A 23,231-nucleotide genomic window follows, 5' to 3' on the forward strand; every position below is an offset into this window, starting at 1 on the left:
CCCCTGAGCCTCCTTTTCCCCAGGCTAAACAACCCCAGTTCCCTCAGCCGCTCCTCATACAACTTGTGCTCTAGACCCTTCACCAGCTTCGTTGCCCTTCTTTGGACACACTCCAGCACCTCAATGTCTTTCTTGCAGTGAGGGGCCCAAAACTGAACACAGTATTCGAGGTGCGGCCTCACCAGTGCCAAGTACAAAGGGACGATCACTTCCCTAGTCCTGCTGGCCACACTGTTTCTGACACAAGCCAGGATGCTATTGGCCTTCTTGGCCAGCTGGGCACACTGCTGGCTCATATTCAGCCAGCTGTCAACCAACACCCCCAGGCCCTTTTCCACCAGGCAGCTTTCCAGCCACTCTTCCCCAAGCCTGTAGCGTTGCATGGGGTTGTTGTGACCCAAGTGCAGGACCCGGCACTTAGCCTTGTTGAATCTCATACCATTGGCCTCGGCCCATCGATCCAGCCTGTCCAGATCCCTCTGTAGAGCCTTCCTACCCTCAAGCAGATCAACGCTTCTGCCCAACTTGGTGTTACCTGCAAACTTACTGAGGGTGCACTCGATCCCCTTGTCCAGATCATTGATAAAGATATCAAACGGAACTGGCCCCAATACTGAGCCCTGGGGAACACCACTTGTGACCGGCCGCCAACTGGATTTAACTCCATTCACCACAACACTTTGGGCCCGGCCATCAAGCCAGTTTTTTACCCAGCAAAGAGTACACTCGGCCAAGCCATGAGCAGCTATTTGCTCCAGGAATTAATTAAATTAATTAATTGAATTAATTACACTTAATTACTAGTGAATAGAGTTTTAGTTTTTAAAAGAAGTTTTTCAGGTAACATAGACCCAGCATTTAATCACATTTAAAAATCTAAATCCTGCTACAAATTTTTTCTGAATTCTAAATATTTAGAATAGTAAACTGAGAATCAAAGATATACGTACTGTAAGCCTATTGAGAAAAAGACAACATGCAGTTATCATGGAGAGAAAGGGATTTGAATACGAAGTTCTTTTATGGGTCAGTAGCCTTTCAATACCTGTACACATTGATTGTCTGCAATAATTAAAAGTCAATGCAGAAGACACATTTTTAATTATCGGTAAGCCAAAGAATTCCATGTGCGTCATTGTCTCAAGTCAGAGAATGACCGCTGAATACGGAGAGCTTTATGGGAACAAAGCTAACACCAACATTTGATGGCAGAATGCATTGAAATCCAGAATAGTAACTGCAGCAAAGAAACAGACTGAGGAGCATAATCCACAATAAAGTAATTGTCCTGCTCTCTGTGCTTGTTGCTACAGACCATACTGCTTTTTTAATATTACCAAGGAACCAAATATTTCTGAACATGTAGAAAAATGTATAAATTTCTTGAAAATGTTCTAAGAAGTTGGATGTATTTATACAGCGTGAAGAAATATTTACAATTAAAAGCTTTAGTTATTCACGGTCTTGGAATATGTTTAATTATTTGAATCTGTGAACATTAATTGTACAACATTATAAATACTTTTACATGAATTAACTTTTAAAATTGTTTGGTTTAAGCCTAATTAAACTCATTCAGAATTAAAATTGCTTTTTATGACTTTAGATTAATTTATATCTGAAATGAATTGAGCTGAACTGAATAATTGTAAGTGTCCATATCTCCATATCAGGATTTAACACAGTTTAAATAACCCAGATTTCCTGAATGTCCTTGTAAGTCTGATTCTTGTATGTGTGCATGATGCTTACTTTCTACAGTGACTGCATAAATCAGAAGGTAGTATGTCCATCATTTTTGTTGAATGTACTGTCAGTAATTTGTCCTTATGCTTTCTCTTATATAAGTTAATTTGTCTCTAGCCAAAGCTGCACTTTCTGAAACACTGAATTCTAGTGTGTGTGTATGTGTTCATATATGTACATGTATATATGCGCAAGGGTAAAGCAGGTTGGAGCTGAAGAATCTTTGATTGTATGGGTCTTCCTCTCAAAACTATAATTAGTGACCTGCCTATGAAGTTTTAAATTTCAGATCCATTTTTAGGATGTGCTTGTCAACTGGTTTCACTACTCCTGTGTTACAATTTATTTGAGAAGCCAGTAGAGGAACAGTACGGGAAAAAATTCAGAGGATTCAAGAAGAGCTCCAAATTTTTGTTGAACACAACAAATAATAGCCTTGACTTTTGTAACCAGCCAGACTACAGCTCATATTGCACTAGAAAATAATCTGTTATACCACAGGGAGGCTGTCAGGATAGCCCTGGCTGAGAGTGAATGTGTGGTTTCCCTTTGAGAAGTAACCAAGGAGTTACTAAGGGGTACTAACAGTGCGCATTTCACTTTTACACAGTGTTAAAACAAACCTAAGTTTGGCATAACTTGGGTTATGCTCTATGTGTAGCTAGTGCTAGTGGGTCATGTTGCTCTTTACTTTTGCCTGTAGCTTAACTGGAAGGCTCTGCTGAAGTTTTGCAAGCCACATGAAATTAGGTCCATATGAGGTATTACATTGATATGCTTCAGAAGCTACTATGAGATGCGGCTGAGAAGGTCTTCCTGGTTCACGTGCACATGTGCTAATACAAAAAGAGCAGAAGACAGAATCTGGACTCGGTGTAAATAGATGTAACTTTTTAAAATCAGTGAAATTTGTACTGTGCAGAACTGTTTCTTAATACCTGCAGACCTGATTTTTGTCTTCTGTGAAATATGAACAGAGAATTCGAATTGAATTTGAATGACATTTTCAAGGTAGAACTTATTTGTACATTCTGCAGTTGTATAGAATGTTTGCCAACATAGAATTTATAGACAAACATGTGGAAATACCATAATAGGACCTTCAAGTTCATATATGATTTATAGATGCAGATAAAACTAACTTACAGAAAAGCATGTCCTATGTATTTGTACCACATTACAACTTGAGCCTGTGATGTCTCAGATCTTTCTTTTAGTTATGCATTTTGTTGACAGATGTATTTTACTGAATGTGTTCAAGTGTTAGAAAGTTTGTTTTGTTTAGAAGGGACAACTTTCTGCGTAGAAATTACTATGTCAAAGAAATCTTCAAACTGATTAGGTGGGTCAAATGAATGAGAAAGTCTGTCTTACAGCCTTTCCTAAATCACTGGTAAACTGATTCCTAAAACACAGAAGGGAGTTTGTTTGTCTGCTTTTATTTTTTTTTGTTTGTTTTTAGAATGGGTAAAAAAGTAAAGAAGGAAGTAGAGCCTCCACCCAAGGATGTGGTAAGTTTATAAACTGCTATGTGCTATAAAATAAACATTACACAATTATAGGCCCAGCTCTACCATCCTTACATAGTTCCTTACTCTCCTAGCTTACCCACATTATTCTAAAAATGTCTTTTAAAGATGATTCCGTTTCTGCTTTTCTTGGACAGCATACAAACCAGAGTGACTGGGCATGTGTAGTTCTTTGTGGAGATTGTTGTCTTTGGCAGGCTTTGCAAATAGTAATGTATGAAACAATCCAGGCTTCTTTTTATTTGAAGAACAGTATTAGCTTTCCATTTGTAAAAATCAAAGGAGAAAGGAAAAGTGTAACCTGAAATCTGCCTGTCTTTTCAACTGTGGAGACATTCCCTTTCTTTAAGAATGAAAGAGTTAAGAGCCTAGATGGATCTGCAGAGTTTTTTACTGAATACAAAATTTTGCAGCTATTTTGAATGACGGTACTACATATTCTGGACCTTTTGCAAAGATATACAGTCTTTAGCAGCACTTTAGGTTTTTCTGGTGTCATTGGAAGTGCCACAGTGAGAAGTACAAGAGCTGAAACCAAATATGGAGTAATGGTGGTAATGTGACTTTTTTCCAAAAGGTGGAGACTAAGGGTCTGACACTAGCACACTTTTCAATAAATTCACAAGGTATGAAGAGACCCCCAAAAAGACAGAGGTTCAAAACATAGGTATTTTTCAAGTTTAATTGGTTTATTCAGAAAGAAGTAGAGGAAATAAGACAGAAACATTGAAAAGAGTATAATACAAATTCTGTGCCAGATAATAACTAAGTTAATGAAAATCAGGATCTCAATGAGTCCCACAGAGGAGCATGAAACTAAATGCAAAGTTCAGTACACTGTTTTAAAAAAACAATGGGTTTGTCAGTAAAGAGTGATGGTACTGCAAAAGCTTTTTCAAAGGTCATAGAAAAGTTGATCAGCAAAAACTACGTCACAATTTCAGTATTAAATAAGCATAAATAATTTTGACTAAGACAGTATTATCCAATAGCCATGATGGCACTGAGGCATAGCAATTGATATCAGGTTTTGCCCAACTGTTCTGTGGAAAGATTAATATTACAAATGTAATTCATAAGCTCCAATCAATAATAAATCCTTATGAAAGGAGACTTGACATAAAACTTCAACATGAGAGGATAAACTGATCTAAAACCATTTCTGTATGGAATAACCTAGAAAACCAGGGGGAGACACAAAGAAGGTGTATGTGGATAGGACTAATTAAAACAGGCCTGAAGAATTAAAACTAAGTATCTTTGCAGTCTAAGAAAAAAAAATTGAAAGGCATGATAGTAGATTAAAGGCATACAGATGAGCTAACCCCCTCCAAAGTAATAAAAGTTGACTTTTTCAGTAAATATCTAGAAAGTTAGTAGAAGCAGCACCACGATTTCTAGATCCAAAAGACACCATTAGAGTTTCTGGAGAAAAGTATGGTACAGCCTACTAACTACTACAATAAACTGTGAATAGTGTTAGAAAAGATATTCAACAATTGAGAAAATTAAACTGACAGAAAAGGTCAATAAAACTATTAAAAAGGAAAGAACTGGAAAGAGTGAAGTCCAGATGGCATCTGCAGTTTTTGGCTTAGTTTTTACCCTTATTGTACTTCAGGCTAGCATATCTCTTCCAGCAGTCCTATCAGGAGAAAAAAACCTGAATGTTGCATAGCAAAACAGTATTAAACATGAAAATAGATCATTGATTAGTTGTAACTATCAACCAAGAAAATCTTCTAGCTGTGAGATTATTGTTAATAGTGATCATGTAAAATCGACTCTCAAAACTTTAAATTTCACCTGGGTATTTCAGATGGCAGGAAATGAGATGCAGGCAAAATAAAAGATGTATTAGCTATTATCTTCTGATTGATAATCTGCTTATGAAAATGTCAAGTCCCAGAAAAGAAGCCTTGAGATAATGTGGACAGGCTTATAAAAGAGGGCCTTTGTGCATGTGGAATGCTCTGAGAATATATGGTACTGCAGATGACCACTAATTTTTTATAGATTTCTAGGAACAGGTGGGAAACACATCTCTTAGCCTAGCCACTGCTTATATGTTTCAGAAAGTATTCCTGAGGACTCTGTTTTCCCTGCCTTTCATAATTTGTCTTTTACTATTATCTGTTCTGAGAATTGGACTTCTCCAGGAAAAATATTGCTTTGAGCCTCTATCTCTATATGGATGACCTTAGTAATTCAGACAGATAAAATATGCTAGCTTTGACATAGATTGATAGGAATTTTTCATATGATATCTTCATTAAGTTTGGTCTGACATTATTACTATTTCATCATCAGCTAGGGCACAGACATTAAAAGGGAAGCCTAAGATTACCACTAGAGAAAATACTGAGGCATTATCACTGAAAGAAAGCTATACATACATGAGTATTTTTGAAAATGGCTTCATTCACAACACTGATGTTAAAAAGGTGGAATATATGAAGTGGCACTGTCAACTGCTGAAATTCAGTCTCCACAGAAACACCTTCTTTTGAGCAATTAATGCCTAAATATTAATTTGACTTGACTTTAGTAAGGCTTTCAGCACTGTCTCTCATAGCATCCTCATAGACAAACTGATGAAGTACAGACATGATAAATAGACAGTGTAAATGAATTGAAAACTAGCTGAACTGCCAGACTCAAAAGGTTCTGATGAGCAGCATGAGGTCCAGATGGAGGTCAGGCACTAGTGTTGTGCCCCAGGGGTTGATCCCAGGGCCGGTACTGTTTAGTCTCTTATTAGTGACCTGAATGATGGGACAGAGTGCACCCTCAGCAAGTTTGCAGAAGACACGAAATTGAGAGGAGTGATTGACAGACCAGGTGGTTGTGCAGCCATTCAGAGGGACCTCAACAAACTAGAGAAATGGGAAAATGGGGATTTCATTAAGTTTAATAAAGGAAAATGCCAAATCCTGTACCTAGGGGAGGAATAACTGGTACAGACTGGGTGATGACCAGCTGGAAAGCAGCTTTACAGGAAAGGACCTGGTGATTCTGGTGGATGTGCACCAGCAATGTGCACTTGGGGCAAAGAAAGCTAACAAAATCCTGGGGTGCATTAGGCAGAGTGTTGCCAGCAACTTGGGAGAGGGGACTATTGTCTTCCACTCAACGTTGGTGAGTGAGACCGCACCTGGAGTGCGGTGTCCAGTTCTGGGTTCCCCAGCACAAGAGAGACATGGACTTACTGGAACAAGTCTGCCAAAGGCTTGGAGCATTTGTCATATGAGGAGAGACTGAGAGTTGGGACTGTTCAGTCTTGAGAGAAGACTTGGAGGGGTCTTGTCGATGTGTATAAATACCTGATAGGAAGGAGTAAGGAAGTCAGGCCAGGCTCTTCTCAGTGGTGCCCAGTGACAGGATGAGAGGCAACAGGCACAAACTGAAACCCAGGAGGTTCCATTTAAACATAAGAAAAAAAATCCTCTTTTACAGTAAGAATGATGGAACATGGCACAGGTTGCCCAGAGAGGTTATGGAGTCTCCATCCTTGGAGATGTTCAAAATCAGACTGTGCACCAGCCCTGATCTTTAGCTGACCCTGCTCTCAACAGGGTAGTTGGACCAGATCGTATCCAGAGGTGCCTTCTAACATCAACTGTTTGTGATTCAGTGGAATATCTTGCTTTTATATTTTTAGTATAGGAGATCAGACAATGACAGAACTGAAACAATTAGCATGACCAGGTATATATTAACTCTGTTTTTCTAGGTAAAGGAAAAGAGGTTAAGAATATCAAAGATATCAGTAATGCTTCTAAAGTCTCAAAAGGTGCAAGTAGAAAGCAGACCTGTAGTCAGTTAATTCAAATGTAAAGGGTTTAAAAAAAAAAAAAAGATAGCATGATTAAACAATAGAGTAATAGCAGATAAATACATCCTTCAAAAGGTGGGATTTGCATCTAAATGGGAAAACAAAAAAACCCTTGCACTCACAAATGAGCAGTAAAAGCACAATGTCACAATGCACCAAAATATTTTGGGAGAGAATTAGCAAGGATACAAAAACTAGCAATAAAGCTTTTCCAAGTTGACTAGAAGCAAGGAGCTTCTTAGAGGGACACTATTAGTCATAAAAGAAAAGCAAAATGACTTATTTTTGTGTCAAAAGACAAAGCTATGTAGCAAATCACTAAAACAAATGTGAAGAAATTGCCCAAATATGAATAAATAGTATTTGCCCAAGTCTTGTTCTAACTGAAAAATAACTGAAATCTGACATTGTGGTACTGTTACTCATGGTATTTAATGTGTACCCTAAGTACTAGAGGAATGGAGGGTAGAAAATTTCATTTTCAAAAAGAAATACGTCAATAATTACATAAAGTTTGTCTTCCATGCTGCGTTAATTGGTAGAAATGGTTATGAAACAAAAAAAAGATGCGTGGATAAATATGATAGTAATGGGGGAGAATCTGCTTGTGTAGAGGAAAGTTTGATCTCTGAAATCTGTTTGAATTCTTTAGGAGTCAGTGAGCAAGTGAATAATGGTGATCTGGTTGATACAGTTATTTAGCTTTTTCAAAAGTTTTTGGACCAGGCTCTTCACTCACATTAATACTAACAGGTAAAAAGAAATTCCTCTCCTGGCAGTAATGTCTGGTTATAAAATAGAAAGCAAAGGTGAGAAAACAAATTACTGTTCAGGTTTCATAATGGAGAAAGGTTGCCAGTGGAATGTCATGGGGTTTTATTCTGCAACCTGTGTCATCCAGTCTATCAGAATTAATGTGGATACTTGAATGAAAATGGCAGCCAGTTACTAAGTAGGCAAAAATGAATAAATACAACATTTCAAATTCCAGAAATAAAAGGCAAAACACCATGTCACTAGCAAATGCATTATACATGCACATGTTGAATGCCATTAACAGTTCTGGAGTTTCCATCTCAAAAAAGGTACAGTTGAACTATAGAAAAGTACTAAGAAAGACAACAAGAATAGACAGAGTGGCTTCTGTATTAGGAAAGATCAAAGACAGTAGGTTTCTTCATCCCCAAAAGGAAATGACTGTGAAGAATAATATCATAGAAACTTACAAAACAATGAATATGCACAGAAGGCAAATGGGTGTCATTTATTTCACTGTTTCTTGTGGTGAATGAACTGTGGAGGACAAATGAAATTATCAGGTGGTAGTTTTAAAACAAAGAAAAGGCACAACGATTTATGTGACTGCTAAACTGTGATACTTCTGTCTCAGAATATTAAGGATGGCTGAAATGCAGACGGCTTCAAAAATTATTTACCAAATTAACTAGTGGAAAATTTTTCTTGGACTTTTTGAACACAGAGATAAAATTGCTAGCTCTGCAATTTTAGCAGAACTGCAACCAGTTCTCTAGGTCGCAGAGTGCTGGAGTCTGGGAGGGAATATAAGCAAAGTTTAATAGTCTGCTTGCCCGTACCTGTTACCGGCCTCTGTCAGAGACAGGATGCTGGGCTAGATGGGTCTTTGGTCTGACTGGAAACATATTTTGGTTTACCTTCAATCTCAACTAAGTTAAGTTGATGGAAGCCAAAAAAACCCCCCAATACTCTGCAGTTTCTAATGGCTTTGAAGTAAAATGTACACAAAAATAATGATCAAAGACATATAGAAGTTTTTGAATTATAGCTTTCTTTTTCATTTAACTTGCTTTTTCCTTAATGCAAACTGAATGTTGGAAATGTTGTTACTTATAAACCAGTTAAATTTCTGTGTTTAATTCAAGGTTTTTTGTAACTTCAGGCATATTATTCCAGCACATAATCTGTTCTGTATGTGCCATTAAGGGAAGAGTCTGCAATGATATATGAAGATTTAGGAGTGAGCCTTGATTTAAAAAAAAAGAGGAAGGAACTCTAGCTATGCTGCTGTTATAAGTAAAAGTTGTATCCAGTTCTGTGATAGTTTTGATGAACAATGTTACTTCCCAGCAAATCACGGACCTGCTCAGGCCTCTGACTTCTTAAACATACGTTGATTTCAGAGACTCTTCTTACTGTGTTTTCAGCACAAAACTGCTTTTAATAGGAAATTGCCTATTGAATATTTCAGACAGTAGTAGTGAATCTAATGTCTATACAAATGGGTAGAGATTAGACCAATTTCACTCTGCTTGTGTGTCAACCTGTCATTAAATCCTAGGAATTATCATTGAATTGTAGTTTATACGATTACTTGTGAACATGAGAGGCAATGAAAATGGAGCAACATAATAGCATCTTTGGTATTAGATCAATGTAAATAAATAACAGATGTAAAACTCTTATTTCATATTTCATTTTATATTAAACTTCATCTGAGATCAATCTTGGTGTTTATTTTTCTCTGGAGGACTAACAGCCTTTCCTAAAAATTACAGTTTTATCCCATCACCAAGTATTTGGCCAGACTCAGGAGATAAGTCTGTGCTTGAATCATAGCACTTACCTGGAGGATCACGTTCTGTCCACACAAGGACACAAATGTGCAGAAGTAGAGAAGTATGAAGGTGGCTAAAGGGACTTTCAGTCATCTCTTAATTCTCCTGTATGCCTCTCATATGGGTAGAATGAATGAATGTTGCTGTGATAAGCTGAATTTTTTGCCTCCTTACAATCCAAAAAGAAAATTCCCATAAAGAATTCCATTATTTTAGGCCCATCATTAAGATGTAACTTGGCCCACTGTGCCACTATTTGGTTTAATTCTTGTTGCTGAGTTATTAAGCGAAGTGACTTATGATACAGTAAGCTGATTATATTTTCTTTAAAAAGGAGCTTTGTTCCCTGACTTGTCCCATGCTTCCAGCTTGTCACAGCAAGCATGGACAGTGTCTTCAGGTTTTTCACACCGGCTTGAAGCTAGAGAGACCAGTTAAGCACATTAGCCAGGCAACCTCTTAACTGTTAATGAAACTTGGATCTTGATCTTGCAGACTGTTAAATTGTGTGATATGCCTCATGGAAGGTGATGAAATGATTTAGATTTAAATATCTACCAAAAATATGAATTTAGAAGTCTGGGTACTAGTATCATATTTTGCCTTATTTTTGAACAAGTCAGAGGAGGGAGAAGAAAAAAAGCCTCCTCTTTGTTCATTTTCCTTCTAGCACACTCATAACTTTTTTGAAGATTTGCTCCAAATAATTTTCTTGCTTGACAACTGACTTGTATGTATCTTCATGCCCTTATTGTTCAGCAACATGTGTCTCTGATGTAGCTATTAGAGGGTTTTTAAATGAAGTAAAACAAATAATAGACATTTAAAAATATGTACAGTATAAATATACATTGTAATAATATTTTTAAATAATTTGTATTGCTATCTTAAATGGTTAATCTGCTGTATTTTAAAGATAAATACATTGATATTGAGAGACTGCATGACCCCAGTATCTAGTAGCTTCTGTATGTAACACAGATACTCTATAGGCCTAAAGTGTGAGGACAGAAGAAAGTTTTTCCATATTAAAACATTATTTTAAATCCAAATAAGCTTAAAACTTTTAATGGGTAGAATTTTCAGAAATCCTTGAGTCTTGTTAAAGAACAAAAGGCTTTTTTAGAAGATTCCCTTGCTCAAGTGATGTTAGTCCTAAAGAGTCTATTAAGAGGGTGAAAACTGCCAGATTTGTTGGAAGATTTCCTTCTATATGAGAGAGGTCAGAAATGGAAATGAATACTTTGTATCATTTCTAGCTGGATGAGCAGGGATTATATTATGGAAATACTTCAGCTAGTACAAGATCATGGTGAGCTAGTGAACTGAGTAGACGAAGGCACAGGAAGGGTCCTTTTATTTTTTTTTTAAAGCAACCACGAAGTGTTAACGCCACAGAGTAACCAAATCCTCTTCCTCGTGCAACACCTAAATCCATAGGCTCTGTGCACAGCTGCTCAAAAGAAACAACTTCTCATGTTTGGTTCCGAAGCCACAGGATGCTCTTACAGGTGTAACAGAATTACATAGTTTCTTGCCCTCAAGACTTCCTAGATGTACAGGGAAGTGTCAAGGTTTTCCCAAAATCTTCATATGGGATGAAATCATGATTATATTTGGAAGTCAGTTATTCTTTCTTATTTTTCAACAATGTCTCAAATTGTTATTAAAAAATTTAATTTCTCCAAGTAAATAGCAACTCATGTTAATATTTCTAATTCAATGTAGATCTCAAACTAGGGTTTTTTTTAATGAAATGTGGGAGTCTACTGCAGCACATGGGAAGGCTCAGTATAAATCAAACTGTTCTTTCCTTTTCTTTGTAGTTTGATCCTTTATTGATTGAAAGCAAAACAGCAGCAACGGTTGTGCTAATGCTTAGTTCTCCTGAAGAGGAAGTTTTGGCCAAAGCATGTGATGCTTTATATAAATTTGCATCAAAAGGTTAGTCTTTTTACATTGCTTAGATTTTGATAGTAGTTCACAATTTTTTAGTTTCCTAGCACTAAAACCTTAATGTCATCTCAAAGGTCTCTGTCAAGGTTTTGGGGGTTTTCTGAAATATCTGTCACTGTATTTGCAGCTATAAAGAAGTCCTGTGGTTTGCATGAAGGAAATTTTTATGATTTTGTTGTAGAATTTTATATTCTCTGTTTAAGAGAGCTTGGTTTAAATATAACCAAGATCTGTTTTGTTAAGAGCAACAGACCTGCATCTGGGAAAGAATTGTCTTTTTTATGTTACAGTTTGAAACTTTTGTACCAGTGTAGTTATTTCAAGGTTCAGTTTTCAATGCAAATCATGTTTTAGCCTGTTTCTGTTATTTTTGCATATAGCTCTTGTCAGTACTTCTGTGACAGATGATTTATTGGAGACGGCTCAGCCTCCTTTATCGAGCTTATTTCTGTATGTGTTGGGAATCTAACAAGTCTCCAAGATTCCGAATCTTCCAAAGGTCCCTATATTATCTATAGCTAAGCGTCATGTTCCAGGTACCCGGAAGACAACTGTATAACAAAGGCTCCAAGTTATGCAGCACATAATTTCCTAAGTTGCCTCCTACTCATTCCATGCCAGCCACTCAAATTGGTATACGCTGGTAGCATTTGTGGTATAATTAATCTGTGTTAATATTAATTTCCATTTAATTTATGTTTTCTTAAAAAATTATGGCTTTATATGCTGATTGTTGTACTGATGGCAATTAGCAACACTACTGAAGTTGTGAGAGAAGAGCTGAAGGCTTTGACAGTTGGCTAGGGATCATTGGGTTCTGAAAGATGTTTAGGTTCAGCTTAATATGGCAAGCTTGGCTGAGGGCATGCAACCAAATTTTGAATACGTGAAGAGAGAATTTGGACTGTTGGGAGACATCTATGAACAACACACCATAAACTCTTGTTGGCTCCTTCCCTGCTGTCCACAGTAAAATATGGCACACTGCAAGAGGACAGATATTAAATTTTTGTCTTTCTACTAAATGAATAATCCTTTAAATTGTTAATGTAGATATTCCTGCAATCTTCCAGAAGACTAGACTGTAACTTTGCAGTGTGGCACAAGAGAAGGAGTTGTTTTCACTTTGCAGTTAATTTATTTCTTGAATGTTGCTAGTAAATTAAGTCCCATCCCTCAATAAAAAATAGTTCATGTATTTTAATTGTGTTTTGGCCTGAGAATGAGCATAGTTCTCCAGTTTCTTCTCACATTGCTCACTTGTAGCCAGAAAGGACAGGCACGGTTCATTAGAAAATGAATTATAAAGCTGTTGTGGGAACTGAGAATAGGAGTAGTTTTGGATTTTGTTTCTTGGGTTTGGGGTGTTTTTTGAGTGAGCAGGAACAGAAGGCTGTAATCATACAAAACGTTTCTGTTCTTTGCATGGCCAGAGCCTATTCAGTTACAAAGTGCTCCATTCTCAGGTGGTAGAAATCTCAGGTGGGATTTAATGATCCAAATACTGGTAGTTGCTTCAGTTGAGGGGTAGTGCAGATCCACAGAATTAATTAACTGTTATTTTGAGGAAAATAAAATTGGGAGGCAAGAAAAGAGGAAAATAAAATGAGGTTCTTAATGATATCGTTCACCTGTACTTCGCTAAGTAGAAAGCTGTCCTTTGTACTACCACTGCAGTCTCCAACAAATGGGCTGGGTGTCCAACAGGCAGAAGCATCCTTTGCTTTACAAATGTGAATTAATCCTAGATACTATTAATCCTTGATACTATTTGACCCATGTTTTCTTGGGGTATAGATTAGATGATCTCCCAAGGTCCTGTCCAGGCCGTTGTTCTTTGATTCTACAGTCCAATAAAACATTGGTAGCTGTTTTACTTTGTTACATTAGAACTGTGAGCTTGTTGCATTTTTATAGAACTTTTAACCTAATTACTCTTCAGATGATGAAAACAAAGTGACACTTCTTGGTCTTGGAGCAGTAGAACATCTGTATAAACTCATCTCACATGAAGATCCAATTGTACGCAGAAATGCCATCATGGTATTTGGCATCATGGCTTCTAATTGTAAGAGTCTCCATTTTTTAATATTTTTTCAATGTGTATGAGTGTGGTCATTAAAGCAATAGGTGGCCCGTGTGAAAAAATCCTATATTAACAGCCCAGAATAAAGGAAGAAATTCAGCTAGAGTGAACTCCACTGATTTGGAAAAAAAAAATTACAGAAGAAGTTCATTTTCCTCCAACCCTTATTTTTGTTTTGACGGGGCCAAATTGAAACAGTTTAATACTGGAATTATGTCTATCAGGGAAAGCCTGACTAAATAAGATGCCTGCCAATGTGTACATGACACACTCTTCTCTTTTACAAAAGTTGGAAGAGAAGGATAAAGTAGTATTTATCATCTATAGAAAATGCTATGATTAAATATCAGTTGTTCCTTGAGGCATTAGCATAACTACAGTGATAAGGGAGAAAATGTGTTAAATTTAAAGTAGCTAACTCAAGTATGGATGGCAAAAAAAGCCCTGAACTATCAAGCATGGGCATGCATATTTACCTAGCTTCTTTGGCAGGTCAGTGCTGCTGTAAATGTTTTGTTATCTGTATCTGAGCTAGTGAAATTCGAGTAGTCTTGAATGTCTCTCAGAGACATTGCATTCACAGCAAGGTAGTGTATCTTCTGTAGCCATACCATTATTAAATGATTTAACCACAGTATATGCAGATTTTCTGTACCTTTTTATAAGGTGAGAATGGATGTATTGCATCTGTGCTGGGTGGCTGAGTGCCAAATGATCAAGCTGCAGTGAGTGGTAGGTAGACATACTTGAAGATGAAAGAATAAGTGACGTAAGGTTGAGTTTCAGTGGCTGTTATTTTTACATTGCTTTATAAACCTACATCGCATTAATATAATTAATCAGGTCTTATTTTAGTAGATGTTCTACCCAATTGTCTTCCATGGTGGTATCCTAACCACTATTTAAGTCTTTTCATCAACTGCTACCTGCTTTTCATGTTGCACTGGACCTTATGCTTTTTACCTTACTTGCAACTCAGCACTAGCATATAGTTACTCCCTTCAGACCTTGGCTTCCAAAGCTGCTGCACAAACGGGGATTTGAATGACTGAAGATCTTCCATTTATATTCACATCTTAATTGGTTTTTTTCTTTAAAAGTAAATTCAACTTATACCTTTTTTCTTACATTTCAACACTGGAATGTGTTGATAGCAACAACACAGCCCTGTAAGATGACATGAAGTCTATCCCAAAGAATGTTTTTTGGTTATTCTATCCAGTGGTTGTGGTTTTGCTAGTTTGCCATTGACAACAATAAAAATGCATTCTGAAAGTCTTTACTGTGATTTTAATAAGACCTATATAATTCATGTTTTCGATTTGCAGTGTGGGCTATGTTAGCATAGAACTAAGAAGTGATGGCTTGAAAATTAAAAAATGGAAGGATTGCTTTTAGTTTGATAATTTTAACCACAAATAATTTTAACTATTGGGGTATGACTTCTTTGACAACTAAAACTGTGCAATATTTAATCAGAACCTGCTAGATGCAAGTATTTTGAATAAAGTTTCAATAAAGTATTGAGGAACTTCGTATGTATCAAATGTCAAAGAATGTCATCTGGTACTTGAAAATCTCCTCTATGTTTTCTGAGCCTGTTACGATCTTGGTACAACTTCAGTTGTGTGTCATTCCCAGTCAGATCTTTTTGTCACTCAGGGAGTAACCATAAGTGCATTTCCCTTGGAGCAGAATCTGTTTCTTTACTCAGCCAAGATTGCCAAACGAAAGATTTCATATTTGTATTTATTTCATTGTAGATGATGTCAAGAAGTTACTGAGGGAACTGGATGTCACAAATTCACTTATATCACGGCTGGAGCCAGAAGGTAGCTTGCAGTATTCATTCCTTGTGCAAAAATACACTCAGAAATAATTTATGATTGCCATTTGATTGGACAATTTAATAAAATCTTCCTTGTAACTTATGATTTGTCATACTACATGTTAAATAGGTAATTGCTTTTATAGGAGTAGCTCTGTTACTCACTGAGTAGTGTTTTATGTTGTACAGATGGAGCAACATGTTTATGGAGATGTCAGGTATGATTAACAGCTATTGTTTATTGACTTCAAATAGTATTTTAAACCACTGGATTAGTGAACATATACTGTGCTGAATAAAACTTGATCAAAATATTTTTTTTCCCCATAGAAGATGTAGTTATCCATGAATTTGCTACTCTCTGTCTAGCACATATGGCTGTTGAATATACTACTAAAGTACATATATTTGAGCAAGGTGGATTAGAACCACTTATCAGACTGCTAGGTAGCCCTGATCCTGATGTTAAGAAGAATTCAGTTGAATGTATCTACCTCCTGGTGCAGGTAAAGTTTGTTGTTGTTGTTGTTGTTGTTGTTGTTTTAAATTATAGAGGCAGATAAGCACTCCCCTGCCCTCGCCATCCTCTGTGAGGTTAATAATTTTAAAATATTTGGTTCCTTTACTCCCCAGTGTTCATCAATGCATTTGAAAACATTACACCCAAGTCCCTGATTGTTACATTAGTTATGAATATAGCTGATTTGACTCTCTGTTGAACTTAATGCAATTATCCATGCTGTACAGCAATTTAAGTGAGATCAGAATCAGATTCGGATTTTTTTAATTAAATATGAATTTTTTTTCTTAGTTGGAAAATGTTAATCTCGGTAATGAGAGTTATAACCTGTCTATCCAAAAGGTTGGAAAAATCCTGTAAGTTAAAGAACTAGCAATTTCATTGTGCCTTGGTTTGGCCAGCAAGTCCGTAGTCAAAATTTTGAACATCTTTTTAATGATAGGTGAATGCTGTCAACAGCTACTTTCCATACTGGGAGGAATAGAATTGTTATTGGCTACTTTCACACTCAGCACTAATGTCATCCATATGCTGCTTAGCAAAAGAATGGTGCATTTGTATGGCTGTTCTCTTCCATGGCTTAAGCGAATCAATTCAATAATGAATTCAGTTTATAACTCTATCTCTTTTGGGGCATCAGAGCGTGTCTATTCAGAATCACATTTTACTCTTTCTCCTTTTTCACTATCTCCCTGTCTTTGTTGCAGGGTATATCTGGATAACTGCACCTGGTGCTTGCTTATATTGATAAGGATAATTGCATGCTGCACATGTGCAATAAGCTATTTAAAAGCAAATTGTAATTTATTTATTTATTTTTCTATTTTAATATAATCTACTACTGTCTTTTTATTAAGCTGCATATACACTGTTTAAAGTTGAAATTTTAAATTGTCATTCTATAATTACTAAAACAAAAGAAGATATAACCAGGCAACCACAGTAGAGTGTGAAAACTTTTCCCCCCACTGAGGTAAATAAAAATAATGAAACTAAATTTAAAAAACTTTCTCGAAGAAACATGTATGTTGAGACAAACGTGGCAAAAACAGGAGTAAATAGGCTTCGTTAGGACTAGATTCTGTAGTGTGTACTTCAGTCATGCAAAAAAATTGGAATTTAAGGTTGGTGGGGCTTGATTATATTCAGTTTGATTCTTAGCTGAAAAGAAAGAAATCTTCAGAACTGGAAGTTCTGGAATATTGCCTCATTTTTGTATGTTTGAAATCAGATTTTTGGTGTGCTTTCTGTAAAGTCAGGAATTGATGTACTATTATATTCTCTATCACTAACATTCTTTGTTGAATATTTTACTGCAGGATTTTCAAAGCTGTGCTGCAGTTCGTGCACTGAATGTAATTCCACCCTTGCTGGAACTACTGAAATCTGAATACCCAGTTATTCAGTTGTTAGCCCTTAAAACCTTAGAAGTAATTAGCAAAGACAGAGAAACCAGGATAATACTGGGAGAAAATAAAGGATTAGATTGTCTTCTGAAGATACTGGAAACCAATGTACAGTTCACTTGCCTTAAAAGTTTTTTGTTCTTGCTGCTAATGTTTGTCTGACTAATGAGAAATATTATTCATGTTATGGAAGAGTGATAAAAAAAGAAAGAGCTCCTTACTTGGAGCTAACTATGATAGAAATAGGATAAGCTAGGATACCTAGCTTACTAAGAAAGGGAGCAAAGGGATTCACCAAAATGTTTGTATTTGTTTTATTGCTTTATTGCTATTAGCAATACTGTTTTGCATTACTGTCCATTTCTCAAACTGTTGTAAATATCAGAAAAATTCACCATATATCTTTTTTTACAATGTTTTCTCAAAATTTTTGATTATACGCTGAACTCTGGTGCTGGTTCCTAGTTTGAGCACTGATCTTTTTTTCTGAATTTACTTTGATATCAATGGCCTTAAATATAATTTCCTACCTTGGAAATGTCATTGTTTATGTTATTATGAGACTCATTTTGTGCTTCTGGAGTTCAGATGTCACCATGGGAAATATAATGCATAGAGAAATTTGTGAAGTTTTTGAAATTTTAAGGTGACGGGTCCCTTCGAAATACCTGCCTAACCCACATTGATGTAAATGAGAAACTTTTGGGGTTTTTACTATTTTTGATAAATTGCATCCTAAGGCACATCAAAGAAATTATACAAAAAATACGAGTATGAAAAGATGTACTTTCCAGTATGAATAAACCGTCCAAAAGAAAGTTTTGACAATTATCCTACAAAGTTAAAAGCCAAAGATATTTTAAGCCTGATTTGAAGGTTATTTGTTTGGGGTTTTTTCCTTATTAGGAATTCAGTGATCTACATGTGGAAGCTCTTGCCGTGTTGGGAAATTGTCTGGAAGATGTGCATACTCTACAACTGATTCAGCAGACAGGAGGCCTTAAAAAGCTACTTTCATTTGTAGGAGTCTCTACTGTTCCTGATATTCAGAAGAATGCAGCAAAGGCAATTACCAAAGCAGCTTATGACTGTATGTGACTTTTTAAAAATCCATGGACATGAATTTGTTTACGAAGTAAATTTTCATCCAGAATGAGGCCGTCTTATCTGGTTGAGGGTAGTACTTGTGCTGAGAAAAACACTGGCAAGAATGAATTACAGTGATGAATCTTGCCAATCAGAGCAGCAATTGGATACTAGGCTATATATATATATGAAAATGTTAAGATTTTGCCTCAATTTATTTTAAGTGTAATACATTCTTGCAAAATGCTGTCCTCAAAAAGGAAAATGGAGCTCTGAAAATATGATCTTTATCTTTTGTTTAGTGATGCCAGGTAACTGCCATCTTAAGCCACCTTTGCTGGCTCTATTTCTCATCACTATCAGTTAAGACTTAATTGCAAGCTTGCTTCCTTTTGCCTACAACTGCTCGTCTAAATGTCAGGCAATTTCAAATACAAATTCCTTTAACAGGGATATGAAAAAAAGCCTTTCAAATGGCTTGCAGATTAATATTCCCAGTGGAGTTAAATAGTTTCTTTGTCACCTTTTTATAATTATTCATCCTATAGTTCTTTTTTTATACACTTTTCTTTAATTCACCAAGGAATTCTGAGTTAGGCAGAACATGCTCATCATTTTTGCCCACAAGGATGCTCTTTAAATAAATCTACATTTGAAATTCCTTCCATACATTGGCTTCTGAGTTGCAACATATGCCTAGTAGTGCTATGTAACAAAATGCAATGTAAGAAATAACATATTTCTGTCTATAGAAGATTTTAATTCTGTCAAGGGATTTTGATGACAGTAACTATGACAGTAGAGCTTAAATATTTCATTCATATTTCTATCATCTTGTGGTTGAATCATGGCTTTAATTTATGTGTATTTTACAAATATGATATCTAATTTAATACATGGCTAAAATAATCTCTGCTTTCTATAGTATTTCAGACCTCCTTTCTTCTCTCCCCATCCTATCTTTCCAATTCTTTTCTCACCTTCCTCAGTTTGACGTCCTGAATATTTGTAATTATTTGGATTGCAAATGATACATGAAAAGAGTGGAATCTACCTTTCCTAGTATTCTGTGGGTTTCTGTATGCTTTTATCATTATCTATCGGAAGCTTTGCAAGTCACTGAAAATTATTTTCATTAATGTTTAGGTATCAAAGATAGGAGGGGACCTTCTTATGCCAGTATTTCTTTGTGTATTTTCCTGAATTGTCATTTTATTATGCTACTTAGGACTGTCAGTATCATTTTTATAGTCCTGTGACAGGCTTGTAAGTAGTATGCTAAGCAGATTTATATTTGCTCCTACTACTTTCTACTACATCTTACTCCTTTTTCATATTTATTTTCAAATAAGCATAGCCTTCTTTTCCTCTTTCACACCTTTTTCAGTTTTTGTGGCCTAATATTTTAGTAGCTGTTAGTAGAAGCATGTCTGAATATAACATTTTTAAAGCACAGTGGCAAGAACTACACATAATATATTACAGTACTGCCTATGATCTTATATCATGGGATGTTACCGTCAGTGAAGATGCATCTTCTTGTCATACTTCTTTACAAATGGAGTCAATGTGGTTTCGTTATAAAGGTTTGCTCTCTTCTTCAGCCTATGACAGTTAGTATGGATGCAGCAAGCTGGGAAAATAGATCAAAAGAAGATTTAAAATATTTGCTTCCAAGCTGTAGAATTTTGGCGACAACCAGTTAGACAAGGGGCAACATGTTGTACTGGTGCAGTGGAAAACACAGTCCAGTAAACCTGCTGCTCAACATGGCCCCCAGAAGTACTGAATTTATTTCAGATACATAGAGCTACTGGTCTAAAGTCAGCCTTCCAATGGAAAGAAAAGCGGCATTGGGGCCATTATAAGAAAGAGTCCAAGCGCAAAAAGAAAACAGAAATATTTGCAGTTCTTGTTTGTTTGTTTGGATTCTGGTTGTAAATATACTAAACAGCCTATCCAAACTGCAACACTGATGTATACTATACTAATACTTGCCTTGATGTAAATCCAATATAATACAACACAGCTCTAAGTTCTTTTATGACTTTTTCATTAAATTTGCTATAGCCATACGGTAACCCACATTATTCAGGTTTGATAATTGTGATTGTAATTTACCAACATTTCCTGCATACTTGAGAAAAAAAATAGTGCTTTTCATTGAAATGAAAAACTTACTTCTGCTATGATAGAACATGTATCTATCTGGTTTTTTAATCCTGGCAGCTGAGTATATCACAGTGTCTGGTTTTGAAAATATTATTGTTGACAGATGGAATTTAGTTTTGTTATTTTCCTGATAGATGTGATCATAGCAAACAGTTTTGGTTTATGTCCCTTTCAGCCCTTTGGAAAGGGACTCCTGTAACTTTTTGTTGTTGTTGTTATAAGACAGATGTATCCCTTAAGAGCTATTCTCAATATCAGAATAAATTACATGTTACAAACAATATATTCAGTTTTAAATAGCATCTTTAGGATGCTGCTCTGTTTAAGTAAATTAAAATTGATCATATTTCTATACATAATCATTATCCCTTTGCCCCTGAAAATTTGTTTTGTTCTGTAACATACTTTTGAATTTAATATATTAATTTATCAGTGGTTTTATTTTGTATGCTCAGAATTACAGTGGTGAATTTTACTGTGATTCCTTCCCTGCCCAGCAAATAATGCAGTCATTTCAGAATGCAAACTATAATTTAATGCTATAAATTATTGAATATCTGTGAGTGGATTATCTGGACTGTTGATTAAGGAGGGCCTGACTTTCCCCTGACAATGCCAGACACACCAGCAACAACCAAATGCTATGGAGTGTGTATGGAGAAAGTGATGATCATGCTTACTTGAGTTTGGCCTCACCCTGCCAAACTTCTGGTTTGAAGCTCTCCCCGTTCTTTACATATTTCTAAATGCAAATCCTTTCAAAAGGGAGCATACTAAACATGCTCTGTAGCTGAATTAACATATGCTTTTTCATAATACAGGTTTTTATTTATCTGGGTTATCTCCACTCAAGATCAATGAGAGGTCATGATACTATTTAACATCAACTTTTTTTCATTTGAAATTGGTATAAATAATTCCATAAGGTGATGACAGTGAACTGGATAGGTAATCAGTAGAACTCTGATCATGATTTTGGAGTAAGAAGGGGAAATAGGAAAATATATTGAAAAACAAAGGTTGGCTCATGATGGGGTCATTGCACCAAAAACTGGACAGAAGTGTTAGTACTCCAGACTCTTTTAGTTGAGTGTGCCCAAGTATTTTATTTCATGTTAAATCAATGTATTCAAATTACTTAGGGGTCAAGAAATTCATCGCTGTAAATATGGTGTTGGCACTGACATGAGAAGTGCTTAAGTACGAAGGATGCTTTTCAATCGTACACTCTTTCTTTTCTATAGTAAAGGAAACAAAGGAAACAACTCATAACAACAGAGAGAGGATCAGCAGAAAATATTCATCCCTTAAATAGAATTGGCACCTGGATCTTAAAATATTAATAATTTTCATCTGTCTAGCTAGCTAAATATAGGTGCATACTCTTTACCATAAATTCAAATCCAAAATTTGTTTTTCCACATTATTGAAAAATCCTTTATTTTGTTTAAAATATTTTAAATCAGTATTTTCACTCATTAAAATGAATTATTCATATTATTATTTCATATAGGCATAAATTATCTTTAAAACGAAACACCTATCATCATAACTGCCTTTAAAAGCAAGAATAATTTTTAAGAAAATCTGTATAGTAATAAGTAACTTGCTGTACAAGAACCAAATTCCCGAGGCACGAAGAACCTCTAGAGATCATTATTAGGGATTATGGACTACTTTGGCAAGCAACAGGCCAGCGTCACACTTGATACTTGTCGAAACAGTCTGTGATCCCAATTAAGGCCTTCTCTTGAGAGCTGGCTGATATGCATCAAGGTTGTGGCCAAGGTTCTGCTGACACTTAAAATCCTCTCTGTTTTATTTTTTGCATCTTTTGCTTTGTGATTTCAGTTGCGTATCTGTGATGATTCTAAAAATATTTAAAATTGAGCTAGAGAGGAGAAAATGGCTAGCCGTCTCATCTATGTGCATTGAGTCATTTCTGCTGTAACTAGATTTTCAATCAAACTTTCTTTTCATTGGCTTTATGGACTTCTATTTGTTTACTTTTATTCACTACCAATTCAGTTTTATTTAAAAGAAGACTTACAATATTTTTCTTTCCTTTTTAGACTTTTTATTTGTAAGACAACAGTCCAAATAAGGGAATGATCCCTCAAAGCATTAGTAAGCACTGGTAAAATTTCCAAATGTGTCGAAGTTCTACTGACTTCTCAGTTCCTGAATTTCTTTCATGCATTTGAAAATTTTACTATGTAGATATAACTTCAAGCATGTAATTAATCCTCTTTAAGTTATGCATATGGTTAAATGTTTATTGACCCTCATAACTGTAGAACTTCTATACTGTCCAGCGCCTTTCTGGCTGAGAAAGTTTCACTCAGGGCTCTTTCTAACAAACACCTGCATTTCTGATCTCATCCATTTTGGGACGAGTGAGTTTATTAGTATAATTGTCAGATGTCTGTAGATACTCTGTAGACGCTCTATGTTGTTGCTTGTGTAGAGGAAG

General features: G+C 35.8%; 1 protein-coding gene across 4 annotated transcripts in view; it reads left to right on the forward strand.

Moving 5' to 3' along the window:
• Window positions 1-3,209: 3,209 nt before the first annotated feature.
• ARMC3 (armadillo repeat containing 3) overlaps window positions 3,210-23,231 on the forward strand; it is a 55,593-nt gene continuing 35,571 nt past the window's right edge. For all 4 annotated transcript variants that reach the window (XM_050892080.1, XM_050892077.1, XM_050892078.1 and 1 more), the window contains exons 1-7: window positions 3,210-3,257; window positions 11,531-11,648; window positions 13,603-13,728; window positions 15,510-15,578; window positions 15,905-16,080; window positions 17,414-17,608; window positions 18,407-18,590. In XM_050892080.1, the coding sequence (XP_050748037.1) occupies window positions 3,210-3,257; window positions 11,531-11,648; window positions 13,603-13,728; window positions 15,510-15,578; window positions 15,905-16,080; window positions 17,414-17,608; window positions 18,407-18,590 (916 nt within the window). The remainder of the gene's footprint in view (window positions 3,258-11,530; window positions 11,649-13,602; window positions 13,729-15,509; window positions 15,579-15,904; window positions 16,081-17,413; window positions 17,609-18,406; window positions 18,591-23,231) is intronic.

This window comes from Gymnogyps californianus, chromosome 2 (genome assembly GCF_018139145.2).
Source record: "Gymnogyps californianus isolate 813 chromosome 2, ASM1813914v2, whole genome shotgun sequence".
Classification (NCBI taxonomy): domain Eukaryota; kingdom Metazoa; phylum Chordata; class Aves; order Accipitriformes; family Cathartidae; genus Gymnogyps; species Gymnogyps californianus.